This window comes from Rhynchophorus ferrugineus, unplaced genomic scaffold, assembly GCF_030347505.1.
Source record: "Rhynchophorus ferrugineus isolate W39M unplaced genomic scaffold, kcgeb_rfMv2 rfM2, whole genome shotgun sequence".
Lineage (NCBI taxonomy): Eukaryota > Metazoa > Arthropoda > Insecta > Coleoptera > Curculionidae > Rhynchophorus > Rhynchophorus ferrugineus.
The window spans coordinates 32,673,594-32,693,967 of record NW_027472581.1 but is presented as its reverse complement, the minus strand read 5'-3'; the positions used below and the strand labels follow the sequence as shown (position 1 = coordinate 32,693,967).

Sequence of the window (20,374 nt, the reverse complement as noted above, 5' to 3'; positions counted from 1 at the left end):
TTTTCTTTATATTTTGGTTTATTTAATAAAGACCAAAAGGCAAAATACAAAAATATTTATATGATATATATGACCACGATTTTTTGTAGACCTTCAAATCTGAACAGTCTCAAAAAAAGTCATCATCGAATACACATGACGTTTATTTTAATAGAATCTTAACTTCCTAAACAGTACAATAAATTAATGAAGAGTAATACAGTAATAACAGAAAATGCAGATTGTATATGTATTATGTTAGAACACCATGTTATGATAAAATATATGTACAATACTGTTAAAAATTATTTTAACAAATATATTAATTGTAATTCATACTTTTAGTTGTAAAATGTCTCTTCTCATTACAGTGTTATCACTTTCCGCATCTTTATTGACTTGTTCTTTCTTCTCAGTCTCATTTTTTATTTGGGAAACATTTGCCTGCAACAAAGGTAACGGGATATCTTTGGCTACCGGTGATTCGTCGTTTTTCTTAACTTGTCCCAAATTCTGCAAAAGTGGTGCTGTGTTATTTAATTTTATAGGCTTTTCCTTCACCGGATCTGGTGAGGCAACTACTGAAGGAACAGAGACTGCACTAATGTTCTGTTTAGCAACAGTATTGAGCAATATATTTTCAATTTTCATGTCGTCTAATTTGTTCTCATTATTCTGGCTCATTTTCTTGGTTTCTTCCGAATTGACAGTTTTCTTAACATCCTTCTCTAATTTGGCTAATATTTGTTTATTCTCTTTCACATCGCCACTGATTTTTTCCAAAGCTTCCAATGCGATTGTCTCGATTTGTTTGACGGCCTTCATTTTCTCTTCCTTAACTTTCTGTTCACTTTGTTCCTGGAAAGCTTTAATCAACATTTGTTGTTGCTTCACTATTTCCTTTTGAACTTCATTCTGTTTCTGAATGGTATCCAATAAAATTCTATCCTTTTCTTTGTGAGAATCCGCTTTGTTCTCGGCCTGTTGTAACTTCATTTCGGTTTCGTCTTTTTTAATTGCTTCCTTATCAACTTCGTCGTCTTTTGTGTTATTTTGTGAGTTATTTGGAATATCAATCGCGTTTGGTTTGGTGGATATTACTGGAATGACCTGCTCTTTAACTTTGGGTTCAACGGCAGGAATTATTTTAATTTCTTCGTCTTTGGAAACCTTTACCACCTTTTCTACTTCTTGGGGTTCAATGGGCTCGGGAGGTTCGTGACGAATTTCCGGATATTCGGTATGTTTTTTTAAATCAATTTTAGAAATATTAGTCAGTTTGATATCATCAAGATTGATTCTCAAAGCCTTATTATCCATTATATCTTTTTCCAAATCCTTCTGCGGTGGATCTATTATCTTAAACAACTCTTTTTTCTCTGTCACAAAATTTTCTACTAATGGAGATGAATCGATTTTTTCTAATCTATGTAAATTCTCATAAGTCCCTAAAATCATTAAGGCAAAACCAACTACAAAAATTATTTTTGCTAATAGAGTCTCATTGGTATTCCTTTGAGAAATATATATGAAACACAAAACTGGAAATAGAACACACACTATAATACCAATAGTTGAACCAACAAGGCCTAAAACAAGTTCAATATTGGGGATTAATATTCCCACTACTAATGATAAAAAAATAATTCCAAAGGTGATTCCTTTAAATCTTCCTTCAGGCATGTAATTGCTAGTCCCTTCATGTAATGAATGGACTGGTCGATAAATCAAAGAATGTACACTAGCTCGACACGGAAAGATAACTAATGGAAAACTAAAAGCCACTGATAGTACAAACCCTAGTTTCAGAACGTTTGTTAAAATAGATGGTTCAAAACTTAAAAGTATATTTCCTGTAAAATTTTTATGAGCAAAAGCAATATAACCAAAAAAACCAACACAAAAATAAACTATAGTGCATATATCTATTGCATTTTTAACCACATGATTCATCTTCTCCAGTGAAGGATTTTGTACAGCTTGGTAAATTTCAAATAGTTGGCTCTGGCAAGACAAAGCCATTGAAAAAATTGGTAGACATTGTATGATACCAGCAGGTCTCCACAGTTCCACTTTATTAGTCCAATCACTACGGAATATATGTGGCATTGCTTCAACAATAATCTTTAACACTAAACAAAAATAGAATCCAATTGTTGCTTTAGAGACGCCCCCTAAACTTTGAACATTACGTAACAATCCTAATGGTAATACACAAAACAAAGCTAATGCCATTAAAATACTAGTCCTTGTGGCACTGCTTGTATCTCTTCCAGTAAGCTCTGATATAAATTCAGGTCCTAAATCACCCATCACAACAAAAAAGGCTATACAAGTTCCTATAAGGAACCCAATCATTCCCACTTCAATGGCAAACTTTCCAAATGTTCCAAAAGTACAATAAGCCAAATATTCAAAGGTCTTTCTTCTTGATATAATGGCAGACTTGATTAGAAAGTGACACGTCAGTCTTGTTAACAAATTGCTAAGTATAAGCATTATAAAAGCCAACAATATTCCAGTCTGCTTGAAACAATAAGGCATTGCAAGAATGCTTACTCCAATAATACTGTTTGCTAAAGTAACCACATATCCACTATGGTGATCCATGGTAAATACAGACTACTAAATTACATATTCTTTAATTAACATTATTCAATTAACCTGCGCCGTAACGCGGAGTATTTTTCAGAGATAACATTTTTAACACGAACATAAACAAAGGTATAACCTACAAAACTGCTTTGAATGTCATATATGACAGCATCTGCCATCTATACATTTTTAAAGGAAATTGGTATATGAAACTTCCGAAATATTTTTAAGGTGGTATTACGCAGGTACCTATATTGGACAAATGCAGACATAATTTAATAGAATTTTAACATACATGCAATATTTTCTTTCCATTTATTATTTATTTGTATATACTTAACGACAAATCTGTTCTATTCAGCGAATTTGATACGACTATGCGTGTATATATCAATCACATACATTTTAATTATCAGATACTCTAATATCATAATTTTGGGTAAAGTTTAATTAATTTTATTTTACTAATTTACTAACGCAAATAAAACAACTGTTGTATACACATAAAATTTTATTTCCAATGTCAGAATAAAATTTTAAAATAATCATTCTGTGAAAAAAATAAGGGGGATCGTTTAGGAGAAACATCGACACAAAATAACGATCTTGTGCACCATGACGATATTGGCAGTTAGTCCGTGAATCGGCTCACTCAACGATCTTGTCATTCACTATCGTCCACAATATCGCTGCGCGTGTCTATAAACTCAATTCACTAAGTTCCACGTCAAGTTCCTTTTAGTATATCACTTCGTACACAGTCGCTTTTTTGTCACCGGATCCTGTCACAATATATTTATCGTCCGTTGAAATATCACAACTTAGCACACTTGACGATTCTTTTGACTGAAATACAGAAAACGAAATATTAGCATAATTTTAAATAAATAAATCATATTATTCTTAAAAATTATTCAATTAACAGAGACCTTCGCCGTTTTTTTAGAATTAAAATATCAATATACAGCCGGTGCTAAGGGGACTACTTTCTTAATCAATATACTACATTCGTGCAACCGATCTAGCTTCGATTAATGCTAGTCTGCTATTTTGCAGATTCAGAGTTGCATGTTTACAGTATGAATTGTTTATAGTAGCGCACAGTCAACATAAGACTTAAAGCAGACAGATATCAAACTGAAATAGTGCCTCGAAAACATACAGAATTAGCAAAATTAACTTTCAGAAAAGTGAAAGCTTCTTCAGCTTCGCCGATGGGCCTTATTACTTCCGGCTTGGATGCCACCGTTTCTTATATTACTAATCCCAAAAACTCGAACAATGTTCTTCATTGTTTGATCTTTCTACATTTGTTTTAAAGGCAAATTAGCTCTGCCATATATAATGACTGATCAGCGTGTGATTTCGTGTAATTTCGTTAAACTTTTTGCTAATTACATCCACTGCTATATTAAAAAGCAGTACCTGCAGGCAGATATCTACTTTATGAACAATGGCTTCAATATCCAAGAAATTTGACAATCGCAAACAGCTAATGGAACCATCGTAAATTTCCTCAAGTATTTTAATGATTATTAGGGCACCAATACCATTATTCTGCACTAAAAATTGCCCAGATTGAAGATAAGTGTAAAATCGAAAGCAGAACGAAAATCAATAAATATTACAATCACTTAATAAGTTCCTCTATACACGGGCAGAGCGCGAAAGTCTTATCTAATTAAAGATACAAAGAATATAATTGAATAAATAAATAAGTGTGGAGATACTACATTAATATAAGTCCATAGTAAGGAAATCTCACCTGGAAAATACTAGCGCCATATGGAGTTCGCCACGCATTGAGTAGGTTATCTTTTCCTGTTGACACGAACCATTTTCCGCATGAAGCAAACCTCAAACTTAGGACGCAGCTTTCGTGCAGGTGTAATTGATATTTATCAGGTTTGGTGGCATGAAGTACCTATAACACAAAATTATTAATAACATTATTACAATGAATCAAAGTAAATAATTTTATTTACCTCAACGTGGGAGTTCTCCATACCAACAGCTAACCATTCTCCTGTAGGGCAATATCCGAGTGAAAATATCTGTGAGCTGAAGTCATGCTGTTGCAACTGCTTTCCTTCCCTTAGGTCCCAGCTTCGAACAGTATTATCCAAACCACCTGTCCACAATTTTGTACCATCTGAACTAATATCTATACAAGAAGCACCGTCCGTATGTCCCTAAAAAATATAACACTGTATTCTAGAGAAAAGAAAACTGAATATCAATTAAGGTGATACATACCTGAAATTGTCGAACCAAGGTCTGATTATGTAAGTCCCAAACAGCAATGTTACCATCTGAACAACAACTGAAACACACTTTGGAGTCGGGACTGATGGCTAAAGCGTAACAGGCTGGAGCGGACGAGGTCAGTTCCGCTTTAATACGCGGAGTTGGGCTCGCCAAATCCCAAATTGAAAGGTTAGAAGCTTCACCGCCAACGATGAGTGTTCTGCCATCAGGTAGAAGTTTAACAGAGCGAATATAATTATCCCTCTGCTACAAAAACATTATATACATGATACTTATTCCCCTTGGATTGCATACATGAGTTGATGAACATCACTTACCAAACAATCCAACTGACTAACGGGAGTTTTACTACCAGGTTGACTAATATCCCACACTTTAACACAACCTTTACCACCAGTGTATACATATTTTGTAGGGTTGGAAATGGTTACAGCACATACTACTTCGCCATGGTTGAGTGTGTTAATCTGGCGGGCATGTCGCGGTATACCGGAACCTATAAGCGCATCTGTGGGAAATGGTACAGGTTGCAACTGGCCCTCTCCATTCATATGAAACGAATACGCCCTACAAAGAATTAAATTAAAATTGGTGCACATTTGTTATAAATATTACATTATCTTATAACAACATTCACTTTACTGAATAGCTCAAAGTGAAGATCCACAAAATAAAAACTAAAGAAACACAAGTCGGTATTGAAATGGAATGAAAAATGTGTATGGCAATTTGAATGGCCCATACTTGTCGTTATATGTGGAATAACATTGTTTTAATGTTTGCTGTAGCTTTTTTCAGGAGCACGGAACCGAGTGATCCAATTTTCAATGGCATTTCCACATTTGACAAGTTACATTATTTTGACAAGTCTTGATAGTATCCAAAATAGCAATGAACTTACGTCATCATGGTGTATAATGTATTGCCAATTGCAGTTTATAAATATTCGTTTTATTATGAGACAATATTTTTCTTATTTAAATACAATATTTTTCTTATTTTTAAATGCGACAACATTGCGACGTTTTGACGTCATAAAGTGAGTTGACGTGAGTTCCCTGCTATTTTGGATAGGCTATATTAATAACAACTGAATTAAATATACTTACGGTTTACCACCGGGTACGCCACCAAGACCATTAGCGGTTAAAGCCGAAGACCTATGCGGATGAGCATCATAGGCACCAGGAAGTCCTTGCGGTGGAGGTCGAACATATGGTGGAGCTTGTGCGTAAGGGGGTATTTGATGCTCCGGTGTTCTTGGTGCACCAAGACCTGGATATGGAGGGTATGGTCCTAAAGGACCACCGGGTGTGGATTTTGACCCGCCCGGAGGTCCTGCACCACCGCCGAGATTGGGGGTTGTCGATCGTGGTTTCCCACCAGGCGTTAGCGGTTTCTCCTACGAGGAAAAAATCGTCTATTTAGAGTTTGTTTGCGACTTTTAAAATCGACTTCTACATACATCTTTGCTTTTTAATGACGGCGTACTTCGAGATGAAGATGATCCGCTTCTGCTAGGCGGCCTTTCCACTTTTATTTTGTCCCCATTCGAGCTACCATTTTCTCGGATATCACTGGAATTTCCTAGCGATACGTGTTCTCCATTTGTGTGTGGCGATGAGGCTTCCTAAAATTAAAAATCATACTCTATTGTATCTCAACTATCACTATTGTACACTCAAAACAAAAACTTTTCAGATGCTGGGTTGACAAAAATTAAAAATATAATATTATAAATAAAGAAATAAACAACATCTTACCTCATTTGCTACATCTACAACTAGATCCTGATCGCTTTTTTCACCATCACTCTCCTGTAACAAAAAAGGAACACCTCAATAAAAAAGCTCTACGCCACTGCTTGACAAGAAATTTAAAAAAGGGAAAAATCGGCTCGATGGGCCACAGGGAAAGTGGGGAGCGTAGACGAATCAAGACCGGTAGAAGAGACAGAGAAATACGAAAATAAACTAAAAAAAAGGAATGTGGATGGCCAAAATGGGGAAAGGCTGTAAAAAATAAAAGATTATATTTTCAATGAAGAGGGAATGAAAGAAATAGCCAACCGATATTCAGTAACAAATACATTGTTCACATATAGTTATGAAAAATGGTAATGTGTGATTTATAACGGCCGCGGCTACGTTATAGGACGACATCGCCCACTCGTCCCTTCCGGTCGGCAGAAGAAGTATCGTAGGCCAGAGTTAAACAACTCTAAAATCGGAAATGTGGGTCCGCGCCAGCTTACAATAACACCCCTAATGGGGGATTACTTTGTGAGACAGCAAACAAGGGTGGTGCGGGGCTGTGCTGCGGCCGCGACACAGAGGGTCGAAAGGAGAGTGGGTGGGGGACAGTTAGCGGTCGTATTTGGGGAGTTTTTGCCTATTGAACGTATTCCTGACACGATGTCAGTTAAACTGGTTACTGTAACTTTAGATTTTCTTATGCATATACACGTATAACAATGATAGTATATGTAACTGATTTTCCACCAATCAACTAATAAATAAAAAATTATCCTCAAGAGTCAGATCATTTTGTTTTCCTTAAATACTATTATTACGAATATTTTGTACCTTTGAATATTTTAATAAAATGTGTTGAATTGAAAAAAAAACATTTATAGTTACACTTAAAGTATCATAATGACTTAATGCCTTTATTAATTTGATTTATTTAAGATTTAAACAAAAATATTGGGATTTAAAAGAAATTTATAAAATATAACAATGAGACGATCAAGATATATTATTACATTTCTGAGGTTTTAAACAAAAATATGGTTGTAAATGGTAATGAATGATTTTAATTTGTAATGAGTAAATTGGCTTTGCTAATTAATTTAAATATCGAAACGCGAGTATTTCTGGTTGCGTAATTAAATACTGGTTAAAATGACGTTTCAGAAAATTCAACAATTTGGAGATAATTTATTGTCAAGCAGTGTATTATCCTAACGACGATGCTGATCACGATAAATCTGGAGGCTGCGGAAAGGCGCCGAAACCCCGAAGAACCGAGCGGAGAACGATAATTAATGATTCACTCCCAGTTTACTTACGTGTCCCAATTTTTCTTCTTTTCGTCGTTTGACCGGTTCAACGTCGGGGGAGGATCTGGCCCTGTATTTATCTCTGTCTCCCGGTGAGACGGAATTCTGCAAAATAAATCATCCCTTTGTTAGTTAAGTAGCGGTCGACATAACCCATACTCGTTGCTCGCGCACCAGACAATAGAAATGAAAGGAAAATAACTAAAATCGCACTCACGACATATCAAGAGAGAAATGATACAATTGAATTATGTAGTTGTTATTCGAAAATATCAAATCAAATTATTTTGAAGTATTTTTGGCTGCATAAATAACAGTAAATAATGAATGCTTCTTATTCAAACATGAAAATCTTGAGACTTATTGACATTTAATATTAGTAACATTTAAAATAGGATAAGTTATGTTATCAGATGTATCGGGAAGTTATTACTGGTTTTTCTAACAGATATCGCTAGGCTTGAGTATATTATGATTTGACCCATATGTCATTTTATAATACTGCGTCAAAGCCTTACATGTTATATTCACAGAGAAACTTACTCTATGGTTATATTTTGCGAAAGTAACCCTGTCATAGATTTATACCTCTTGTCAAAATATCATCGTTTACTGGTAGCTTATGGTGAGCATATTTTAACCTTAAAAAAACGTTAGGCATGGTTTCGAAAATTCAAAAGTGGTGATTCCGAAGTACAAGATAAAGAACGTTCTGATAGACTGAAAAAGTTTGAAAATGCGAATTTGCAAGAGTTATTTGAAGAAGAACCAACCGAAATTCAAAAACAATTGGCAGAAGCATTAAATGTGACCTCAAGAAATGATTAATAACCGATAATGAACATTGGGGAAAATCCAAAAGATGAGAAAATGGATGCCACATTTATTGAATGACAAAAACGTCTGTCAAATGTTGCTTAAAAGGTATGATCGGAAGTCATTCCTGCATCGAATAGTGACGGGTGATGAAGAGTGGATTTATTTTGAAAACTCTAAGCGCTAAAAATCACATGGTGAGGCCAGCCGATCGTCTCCAATGGTAAATCGTTTTGATCGCAAGACAATGCTCTGTGTTTGGTGGGACCTGCGTAGCGTGGTGTGTTACGAAATATGGAAACCTGGTGAAACTGTTAATAGTGATCGCTACCGACAAAAAATGATAAATTTGAACCAAGCATTGATCGAAAAACGCCCAGAAAGGGCTCGAAGACCCGGTGAAGTGATTTTACAGCACGATAACGCGTCGTCTCATAAAGCAAAACTGGCAAAGGAAGCGCTGAAACCACTTAGATGGGATATGTTATCACACCTCCGTAGACTCCAGACTTTACTCCGGTCGACTGTCAACTTTTCGCATCAATGGGACACGAGCTTGCGCAGAACAGTACTTAGCAAATTTGAAGAAGTTAAAAAATGGTTAGATGAATGGTCTTGCTCAAAGGATAAACAGTTTATTTGGGATGGCACTCATAAGTTACCTAAAAGATTGACAAGATGTATAGAATCAAATAGCCAATATTTTGACTAAATAATTTTTTTCTATTTTCTTCAAAATTATGTAGTTTTTTTCGGCAAAAAATCGGTAATGACTTTTCGTTACACCTGGTACAAGTGAAAAACGTCTGCATAATCAATATGTATTATATTGTATCATAAATTTAATTATCGAAAGAAAGTTATTATTGAGTTTATTAAATTCTCCAATATCACTTTAAAGTTAAATTAGTACTAAATACTAAGATGAATTCTAAGATCAGTGTATAATATGAAAAACAATTATGATTTTGCAGTAAAGAGTTGAACATTACTTACCAGTCTTTCTTCAGAGGCATTGGTACTGCTGGGCCTTTTCAGATCTTCTGAGGCGCGTGGGTGAAGATCTGCGGGCTTGAGCAGGGGGTGAGCCGCACCAGCTACGGCAGCCGGATGTGGCGCTGCCCCTGGAGGCATTCCTGCACCGAAGCCGAGTAGACCCGCTGCCGCAGCTGGTCCCATAGCTGGCAACCCTGGATGCGGTCCCATGGGCAAGCCACCTGGTCCTCCAGCGTGAGGCAATTGCTGTGCGTGGATCTGCTGCTGTGAACAGATGAAACAACCTTTAGTCACGTCTAGTATAGCTCGATACACGAAGCTTAACCGAAAGCCACAAATACAAAGCCTTAAAATAACACGCTCTGCGAATTAATTTATACTCTGTTTACATGTAACCGAACTAAAAATAAAGTAGGCGATTATGTAGATATTTTTGATGTTAAAAACAGCGATTTATAAATCATCAAAACTCATATTCTCATCCATTTGCTCTGTTTATGTCCGTTATAAAAGTAAAACGATCGTCGATTGCTATGATACATCTTACAAAGCCTACATAAAACAATTTATTTTTGCGCTGCTATGTTATAATTATTATTACAAAAAAAAACAAATACATTGTATTTCGAAGTGGATTATCCGAAATTACGAATAAAAATATTAATAATATTATAATAATAATTCATAATCAATAACATTCAAATCAACGATTACCCTCGATCTTTTAACAACCATTATTCGTGCTTTTCAAATGTAAATATTAAGGCAAAGCTCGACATATTGCCTTTAACATTATTTTAATCCCTAAGAAAAAACTACATTAAAAAGAGAACAAAACAACAACGAAAGCAAGAAACAAAAAATATCACAGGTTATTTAAATGAATGCATGCCAATTCCACACTCATTCAGACTATACACCGGTAAAACAAAATACGCCTAAAACTAAATCTAGTAGGCCCAGGTAAAAATAGAGAGATATCGTATAAAATCGGCGTTTGTAAGGAGATTACGGCGATGTTGCGATAACTCTTCATTTTTCCCCTTCCTGTTTTGGTATTCCATGCACATCTACAGAAGTATTACTTACAAGCAACTGCTGAAGACCCTGTTGTTGCTGTTGCTGGAACAACAACAGAATTACAATTAGATATTACGCCTAGAAATGATGATATAGTCTAGCTAATCTAAAGGGAGTGGAATGACTGAATGCTATGCCGCAAGTATTTTTGATTGAATTGGCAAAATAGAGTTGTTTATTACAACTAAGGCGAAGTGTTTGGAAGACTGGGGCTGTTCTGACGCGGTTGCCTTTCCCAAAAAAAAATAGAATAGTATAACTACCAAAATCGTTAAAAATTTCAAAAACCCACACAGTATTAAAATTTCTTTTTGTGAGTTTTCGCGTTGATAAGGTTATTTTATTTTAAAATCTTTACTGAAGTTCTCAACATTCTCAAATACAATGTAACTAATTTTCGCCTACTGAGAAATTGGAATTTCTCGAATATTTTGAAATCTAGTTTTTTGCAACGAATTGTGATACTTTTTATTTGTTAGATTATCACACTCAAGAAATTTCAATCAAAATACGTTGTGGTCTAGTATGTGTGGTTGGAGTAAAACTTAAAATATAAACCACAAAATAAAACTAAAAATGTACCAATTTGTGGTTACTCTGAAGGTAGAAGAATGACTTGAATGAAGAAAGTTAGAGCACTTTAGTAAGAAGTTTTTAGATGATATTTTTCAGAGAATAAAAGATGTCTTGTGTGTAAGATCTTTTTAATGTGTTTAGTTCTTAAATCTTTAATGTTTTGACGACTTTTATTATGCTTATGAATTTTCAAATTGAAATTTTTTTTAGTTATAAGTCTATTCGCAATAATAAAGATGGTAGAAGAAAATAGTTAAAAAACAATGAATATATTGATAAATTTTTTTACTTAAATTCATACTTCTATGTTTAACTATACATATATGTTTCCAGAAAAAATAAATCTTGAGTGTCTTAGGAAGTTTTAGCTTGTGGAATTCTGATTTGTTTTAGTTGAATTAGAAATAATGTATGTTACTTATATTTAATTACTACAGCATGGTTTCTAATTATAGATTTGATATCACGCGAAAACTCCATTACTAGTTGATACCTAGCGATAACTAACGAACCTCCCAGCCTACTAAACCAATCCAGGCTAATTCTCGTCGCCACAGGGCGAATTAGCCACCCTAACAGACCAGTATTGGGCAGCATTAGGACACGTCGGTAGGAAACATCGCGAAAACTCTTCCTTCGGTAATCCGGAATAACTCTACCGACGTTTCATTAAACCCGAACAGGACTCATCGTAAATCAGCTACGGGGAAATATCAATAAAATCTATTGTGTAAACACCGAGTTTATCGCCAATAATAAGCTGTTTAATATTAATCTCGAAGCCGTGGAGTTGTGTAGCTTTATGTCGATCGTAATGCCGTTTATTTTTTGATAAACTGAAACCGAACGGAGCCTGGACAAACTTTGAGTAATATTAGCAAAGATAAACAAATACGACATTAAACGCGTAAACTTGCTGCTGTACATACGAATCTTATTTTCCGTAAAAATATTTTTTATTACGTTATTTTATACAAGGGATTCTATCTGCTAATCATCGTCATCATTCTTCATGATAATAACAGCTCAATTGAAAAGTCCCCGGCCTACCATAGTAAAACACATTTTTTTGTCAAAATTAGTTATTCGCTGAGGGCCAGATTTGGAGAATACGGTAGATGAGGAAGCAATTCGAAGCCCAATTCATGAATTTTTGCTATCGTTTTCACTGACTTGTGACACGATTCTTTTGGTGAAGTTGCACCTTATTTTTCTTCAAATGCGATCGTTTTTCGGCGATTCCGTCCTTTAAACGGTCCAATAATGCTATGTAATAGTCGCCGTTAACGGTCCTTCCTTTTTCAAGGTAGTCAATGAAAATTATTCCATACGGATCCCAAAATACAGATGCCATAACCTTGCCAGCCGACTGTTGCGTTTTACCACGCTTTGGAGCGCGTTCATCTTATGCAGTCCACTCGGATGACTGTCGATTGAACTTCGGAGTGAAATGATGGAGCTATGTTTCATTCATTGCCACATATCCACGCAAAAACTCGGGTTTATTACGCTTGATCATCTTCAAACACTGCTCCGAATCATAAACTTGTCGTTGTTTTTGGTCAAAAGTGAGCTCGCGCGGCACTCACTTTGCACACAGCTTTCTCATATCCAAATATTCGTGATATAGACAGTTGATATCCTTAGAGTGTCTATTATTTCATTCAATTTCAATTTACGGTCATTCAAAAACCATTTTGTGGATTTTTTAATGTTTTCGTTTGTAACAACCTCTTTTGGGCGTTCAACGTCTTCGGTGCACATTTCACCACGTCTAAACTTAGCATACCAATCCTTGATGGTTGATTTTCCTGGGGCAGTGTCCGGAAACTCGGCATCAAACCAAGTTTTTGCTTCAATTGTATTTTTTCCTCTCAAAAAGCAATATTTTATCAACACGCGAAATTGCTTTTTATCCATTTTTTCGCACTAACACTTTAGTGTGAATTTATTTAATTTATTTATATTTTTATTTTTATTAATTAATTGTTTTATTTCTAGTAGCGATTTAATTCTAGTAGCGCCATCTATGTGTCAGGTCGGGGGACTTTTCAATAGACCTGTTAATTCGCACTGCTGCCATATGGTTTCTAGTTCTCATAATCAAAAAAAAAATTAACAACTGACGAATCGACCGCTATTGATAATCTCAACGGAATACAGTTAAAGTAAGGGCAGGAGTTCAAGTATTTAAAATCATTAAAATGATAAAGAAAGTGACTGAAGTAATACTGCTATTGAACAACGTGCAGGTTATGAAAAGATTGAAGTTAACCAAAACACACGAACTTATATAGTGTATAAATGTTATTATTAATTGATGCTTGGGTAGTCTAATTTAAACTTGGAAAATACACACTGATATCTCGCAGTTGTCTTGCTTGTAAATTGATGTAAGTGCAACGGAACAATAGTAAAACATTAAAATTGTACTAAAATGTCTTGATATATTAATTATAATTATTAATATGAATTAAATATATTATTAAATATATATTAATAAAGTGAATATATTGGTTTAAAATAAATTAGCAACAATCGATGAAATGGTCAAGAAATCGTTAACAATTATTTGTTTACTGAAAAAACCATACCATTGATATTTTCCGTGATATTTATCTCTTAAAATGGCATTTACTGCAGAACGTCCCAAAATAGCCAATTCTCCTCAGTTTCTGATATCTAATTATTCAAGCACGCATCTTTACTCCTTTAAGATATACCGAACAAAACAGAACCATATCAGCGACCATAGCGAGAAAATTCAGCTATCCAACTAACAGGCCTACCTTCCTATCGACAGTCTTTTTCTACCATACCCATTCAACGCATCCACTAAACCCAAATAAGAAATTCAAAAATATGTAAACGTCACATCATCCTGAATGATGACGCGAAACAGGCCAAAAAAGATTCAGTAAAATAAAAAAAACCAAAATGCCACTTACGCTTACCCCAATGATGGCATTCAGTTCTGTCATGGTCACTTGCTTGGCTCTCTCAACTGCGCTAGCCACTTGTTGCTGATGCTCCTGCGCCAAAAAGGGCATAACTTGTGCTATAATTGCGTTCAGTCGCTTAGCAATTTCAGTCTGTAAGGAAGGCGTACAGTTTAGATCGTTCATCACAACTAAAGAGTCTGAAAACTTACCTGTTTGTGCATTTCTACGTTAAGACCATAGGACATCTCGTAATACTGTAAAAAAAGAAAAAAAGACATTAAAAATAAATAATAATACAACAAAGAATGATATTACATATAATATTATTCCAAAAATAAATATTAACCTTATAAATTATAATTCGTTTATTATTATTCTCAGTTAATTACGATTATAATGAAAAATAATAAACGACTTTTTACTTCACTAAACCTTTTAGTTAACAAACTTTTTTCTCTAAATAATATCGCAAAAGAGGGCAAATTAAAATTTTGTGTAATTTTTGGGACACTTTTTAGACAGAATACAGACTTTGTGAAGGTATATAGAATATGGATTTTGAAAATTAAATGTAACTAGCATCATATATAATAAATCTTATAATGGCATATATTAAAAGTTATGTCATGTCATGAGAGTTAAAACTTAAATATCCAAATGTTGAGCTGTCTGAAACCTATATCAATAACAACGTTGTTTACCTTATTCTATCAGGTTAAACATACAGTATAAAATATTTGATGTCTAACAGAAGCTCATACTTTAAACAGGTATTACACCAGGTTATATTGATCAAATATAAAGTGTAAGTCCTGAAATATTTAATCGTATAACGAAGTTTCTTAATTTATAATAGTTCAAAGATAACCCATAACAATCTTGTAAATATTTAAAGAATAATATCCCAAATAGCCTCTCTACCACATGTACTTTTTATGTTATTACATTTTAGTGGTCTATATACGAGGGCCAAGCTAATATTATTGAAAACAGAGCGACTGAATGATTTTTAAGCAGCTGTACTAAAGAACATTATCAAAATTACACCTAATTCCAATATCTCTCCAAAACGTTTTTTTTATCTTGAAAAGTAGCCAGAGAAGGCTTATATTTATATAAATCTGAAAAGTAAGGACAAAAGTGACTGGGAGTTCAGCTAAATATTGAATAGTTGCTCCACTTGTATAGAGGGGATGATTGATATTTAACGATGACTATCCACTGTTTCAATTTTTTCTAACACCAATTATAACTACATGTTATCTGCGTATTATTGTAGATAAAATTTCTACTGCTCAGCAAAATATCTCGCCAATAAATTCTGTTAAAACTGTCTGATTATAAATACCCTATTGTAAGATTATATACCTGTTAACAATATAATTTCGATCTATATATAACAGTTTTGTACAAGATTTTTTATATTGCCCCTTTATATCAATTAGGGTTTACCTACTGCTGCCTGCTTAGTGTCCAACGTGGGCTCCAAACCACAGTTCTCGGCGTTAAGCCTACCGATTTACGAGTTGACAACCTGGAGGCCATTCCGAGGAAGACGGTCTTGCCCAGTTTAGTTACTGGTGTGATTTGAAGAACTCTGTGGCTGATGAGTATTGACTGATCGTAGAAGTATATAGAAAAAGCGATTTAAAGGAGAAAAATTGCTACGTTAAGTGATTTAAGAAGTTTAAGAACATGTCCAGGAACACAGCCGAAAGTTTATAAAGACAGTCATAATCTATAAGAGTTAGTAGTTCAAAGTGCTAATCTACAGCTTTGACTGATGCTTTGATTTAGTTGAATATTGAAGAAAATAATCGAATTTTTAAGAAAAGACGGACAAGTTGTTTGCACCAATGATAACGTTTGATCCTATATTCTAAAATCAGTTAAAATTTTCATGGAAACATTTGGTTGGACCCTACCCTCCGTAATAACCAGATATTGTTCGTTTTTATTAGTGCTTATTTTCAGCGGAAACGCATGACCTGCCTGAGCAGCACCTTACAACAGTGACGATATCAAAAGTGTAGTAAACAATTATTTATTTCGTTTATTACATTCGTGATACTTACCAATGTATTGCAATCATTATAATTCTTCATAAAAATGTAAAAACCCAGATTAATATTAACGACCATACACTTTAACTTCCCTATTTCAAATAATGAACAATTTGTTATATTTGCCAGATCTTTACTATCTCGAACCACCCCTCTGGTGCCGATTTCCGGTCATGCAACCGTCAGCTATCGTAGTACACACTTGTAAAAAGTAGGCCCCCTTAAAAAGAAAGGAAGACTATGGTCACACCAGGCTTCTCTTGATAGGCAGGGGAATCGGAAAGGGTGCCACACTCTGTTGGGGTTTGATTATTTGACCAAGGGGTCGTGAAATGACGAGCGGCACGTCATCCAGGGTCGATAGAGGGTTGCGATGTGATGGTTTGGTTTTTTATTTTTTTATTATGGCCCTCGGGCGTCGGTAGTTCATCTGATGGAGTAATTGCTTTGTAACCGAAAGCGTTTTAGCACGGACGGTTCCGAATGTGGGGTGAAATCCACTAACGGGCGACCTGTTATTACAAATAGTACGAGGGGTTGCGATTTAAAACTATATATAATACTATTCATTATTAGGGTCTCGAATAATTCTCGCCGTTTCAAAAAATGTTTTTTAAATACAGCAAATAGACGCATCGAAACAACATATAATAATCTTGTTCATTACATTGTGATTTAGTAAAATTACTTCAAGTTTTGAGGCGACATCTTTGAACACTTCGGAAACTCATTTGATTTCAAAGTCCCCGTACAGCTCTTCGTTGATTACGTAGAACTTTGTTTTGACAGCGTAGGATTACTAGTTGGTTTGATGTTTTACTGTAACTCCATATTTGCACCCCATAAGTTCAAACTGGCTTTATGATTTATGATAAACAATTCCTTTAATTTTAGCTCAAGTTTAGAGTATCTTCCAACTAACTAGGACAGTTTTTGTTTTGAGTGTTGAGTTTATTAATCTACTTATTGTGTAATATATTGTCGAGTATTTATTATTTCGTAGATATATACAATTTTTATGGACAGATTTAGAGCTATTAAACTGTACTTTTCGACCACTAGTACATTTGTAGATCTTGTTGACGGCTATGCTTATACTTTTTCTACAATCTTCAAACAGAAATATATCTTTTGCAATAACTATGTCGTCGGCAAATATTCCAAGCACTGTTTCTTATGTTCTTGGGAGACCAGCAGTGTATAACATATTCAAAAGTTGTTGCGAGACACTACCCTAGGGAACTCCAGCCAAAATCGGTTTGTGTTGAAAAAAAATTTTGAGAATACCTCTTCACCCGATATGACTCCAGTAGTTGATAATAGTCCGCGGTAGAAATTTTCAGACCTTATAGATTAGTTCCAAATGCCACAACCGGTCTAAATTTTGTGAGGCGTCCAAGTATATTTCAGGGTATAATTTTTTTAGTAATTAATTTTTTGGTTAGTTAAGTCTCAATAATATTTCTGCTACTAATATAGCCTAATTCTGTTAGTAGGCGCACTAATTAAACAAATTGTCCAGATACTAGTACAGTACAGTACAAGTTTTTGATGAAAATGGTGAAGGTCCTAGGCAAATAATAAAGACATATATACCAAATAGAATATATTGGCAATTGCATTTTACAAAAGTATAAAATTCGTTTTAAACACGGCCCGGATTTCTTCTCCCTAGATACCAGTTAAAAAGAGACGAATGATGTCCGAGGCGTCGAAACATGTAACCGAATCGGAAATTCAATTTGAGATGGTATTAATTATGATAGTGATATTTATAAATACCTTAAAAGATCGCAGACAGTTGCATAGAAAGACAGAAGTATAATTGATTTCTGAGAAAACTAATAGTAGAAGTTGTATTAAAATTATCAGTTAGGTAATATTATTGAAAATTGTCGGGGTAAGCTAGTAGGCGTTGCGCGATCAAACAGTAAATAATTTAACTATACTGGCCAATTAAAAAATGATATCCAAGATAAGTGAAAAAGTTCGATCAAAATTATGTTAAAAACCTGCCGAGGACACTGATTGAAGTTGGAAAAAATAAAGGGGAATGTACTCATTACCGCAATAAAAATAAAAATAACAAATCAGTTACTGCCTTATTTTTTAACCTAACTGTGCTACAGATTTGTCGGGCCGTTCGAGCGGTAAATATATTGATTACTTATATGTTTTGCCTACACAAACTATAATGACTGTTTATTTGTAATGTTCACATGAATTTTAAAAACTTATATTGTTAAGAGTTTAAATGAAAAATATTGCGTATGCTAAAGTTTTGTCGCAATATTTTTGCTTTTTCCACATCATTCCGATCTAAACTATAACATGTTACATTTCACACTTCTCTGTATACTCCTAAGTGTTCGTTTAACCTATTGATATATAGATTCAGAATCTCATGTCGTACATATAGTCCTTCCAATATTGGCCAACAACGACTAATGACGTCGAACGTATTGTCAAATTATATAGTATTGTTGTCAAATTATATAGTATAAAAGTATTGTTAAAATAAATTATATTTTATAACGTTATTTTTGTTTCATTATTTTATTTGCATTACATTTTTTTGTCAGAGTCAAAAAAATTCTAATGCTGTAGAAAAAGTATAAGTAGCGGTCAACAAAATCTACAAATGGACTAGAGACTGGAAATAGGATACAGCGTAATAGCTCCATATATATTCATGTTAATTTTGCGTTGCGGCGATATGACAAAAACCTATATAATTAGGTTTTGACTTGACGGATGCCAGATTCCTCAAGCAGAATCAACTAAATACCTCGGAATACATCTCGATGGTAGGTTAAATTGGAAAAATCATGTTAGATAAAAAGCAGAGCAGATTAGAATCAAAGTCAGCAACTGTAATGGTTAGTCGGAAGATACTCTTAACTTGACCTAAAATAAAAGAGAATGGTCATTCATAAAGCCAATTTGAACTTATGACGTGCAAATATGGGGTTGCACTAAGACATTAAACCTACTAATATTCGAAAAGAAAGTTCTACAACCAATGCTTTTCGCTACGTAACCAACGAAGAGCTGCACGATGACCTTCAAATCAAATTGATACACGAAGTGGTCCAAGATTTCGCATTAAAATACGAAATAAGGTTTCTAGATCACAACAGCGTGGAAGCAATAGAGCTGCTGGATAACACGCAGGAAATTAGAAGATTGAAGCAAACTTGTTTTGTGTATAAGCGTATTTTTAACTTTAGCTTAAGTAATTTTAGTAGATTAGTTTTATTTTAATTTGGGAAATACATACTGATGTATCAATCCCAAACTCGCCTTGCCAGTGTATTAATTAATACAAGTACAACAGAACAGTAGTAATAAATTAATTGTAAATTAAGATTGTACTAAGCATATCGAATGTAAGATGTAATTAATAAAAAATGAGTGAAAATTAACCAAAACTAATTTAAGTTTGGTGCGGCGACATTCCTTTAAATAAGAGTTTTATATGATCACATTTCTTACTCATTCAATCCGATTCGCTGTTGATGCTTGTGTTATATGAAAATTAATGCTGATTGAATCGACGCGCTGTAATTTTCGCTGTTGTGGAACCGAGCACAATGTGTTCGTTAATAGAGTACGGATTGATTGGCCTTCAGATGACCGAACCACCCCAATAATAGCCCCCTGCCGCCACCCCCGCCCGCCCGACAGTAGCTAATAGGATTTAGAAATCGAGGACGCAGGCATCACCGCCACCTCGCCACATTGTACGCCCCGAGTTATCCGCATCCCCTTGCGACCCTCTTCGCGTTTTGCGGTGTAAATACCGCCGTTTGTCACTGGCATCGTCTCCAAAGAGACGAATGGTCGATAGCTAAGGAGCTGCAGGCGATGGCAGGGCGTAGCGTGGCAGTTTGTAGGTGGAGGAATAGACGGATTGATTGTCGACGGAGGTTGAGGGTGGGGTGAGGTTAAGGGCTGCGGTGAATACCTTTTCGACGTTGACAAACGCTTTTCTTATC

At 34.7% G+C, this 20,374-nt stretch overlaps 2 protein-coding genes across 16 annotated transcripts in view; both read right to left on the bottom strand.

Moving 5' to 3' along the window:
• Window positions 1-2,725, bottom strand: LOC143191872 (solute carrier family 38 member 10). Its single transcript, XM_076397312.1, has one exon. The coding sequence runs from the start codon at window positions 2,587-2,589 to the stop codon at window positions 313-315; it is 2,277 nt and encodes a 758-aa protein (XP_076253427.1). The 5' UTR covers window positions 2,590-2,725; the 3' UTR covers window positions 1-312.
• A 342-nt stretch (window positions 2,726-3,067) lies between these two features.
• gro (TLE family member transcriptional corepressor groucho) overlaps window positions 3,068-20,374 on the bottom strand; it is a 123,576-nt gene continuing 106,269 nt past the window's right edge. For 3 of the 15 annotated variants that reach the window (XM_076395075.1, XM_076395087.1, XM_076395079.1), the window contains 13 exons: window positions 14,523-14,567; window positions 14,326-14,463; window positions 10,805-10,837; window positions 9,716-9,979; window positions 7,913-8,008; window positions 6,606-6,659; window positions 6,308-6,472; window positions 5,952-6,244; window positions 5,160-5,409; window positions 4,831-5,088; window positions 4,560-4,766; window positions 4,340-4,498; window positions 3,068-3,420 (listed from right to left, as the gene is read on the bottom strand). In XM_076395075.1, coding sequence (XP_076251190.1) covers window positions 3,313-3,420; window positions 4,340-4,498; window positions 4,560-4,766; window positions 4,831-5,088; window positions 5,160-5,409; window positions 5,952-6,244; window positions 6,308-6,472; window positions 6,606-6,659; window positions 7,913-8,008; window positions 9,716-9,979; window positions 10,805-10,837; window positions 14,326-14,463; window positions 14,523-14,567 — 2,070 coding nt within the window. In that variant the 3' untranslated portion in view covers window positions 3,068-3,312. Of the gene's footprint in view, window positions 3,421-4,339; window positions 4,499-4,559; window positions 4,767-4,830; window positions 5,089-5,159; window positions 5,410-5,951; window positions 6,245-6,307; window positions 6,473-6,605; window positions 6,660-7,912; window positions 8,009-9,715; window positions 9,980-10,804; window positions 10,838-14,319; window positions 14,464-14,522; window positions 14,568-20,374 lie in introns of all 15 variants that reach the window. The other 12 variants (XM_076395072.1, XM_076395077.1, XM_076395086.1 and 9 more) reach the window with 7 other exon arrangements.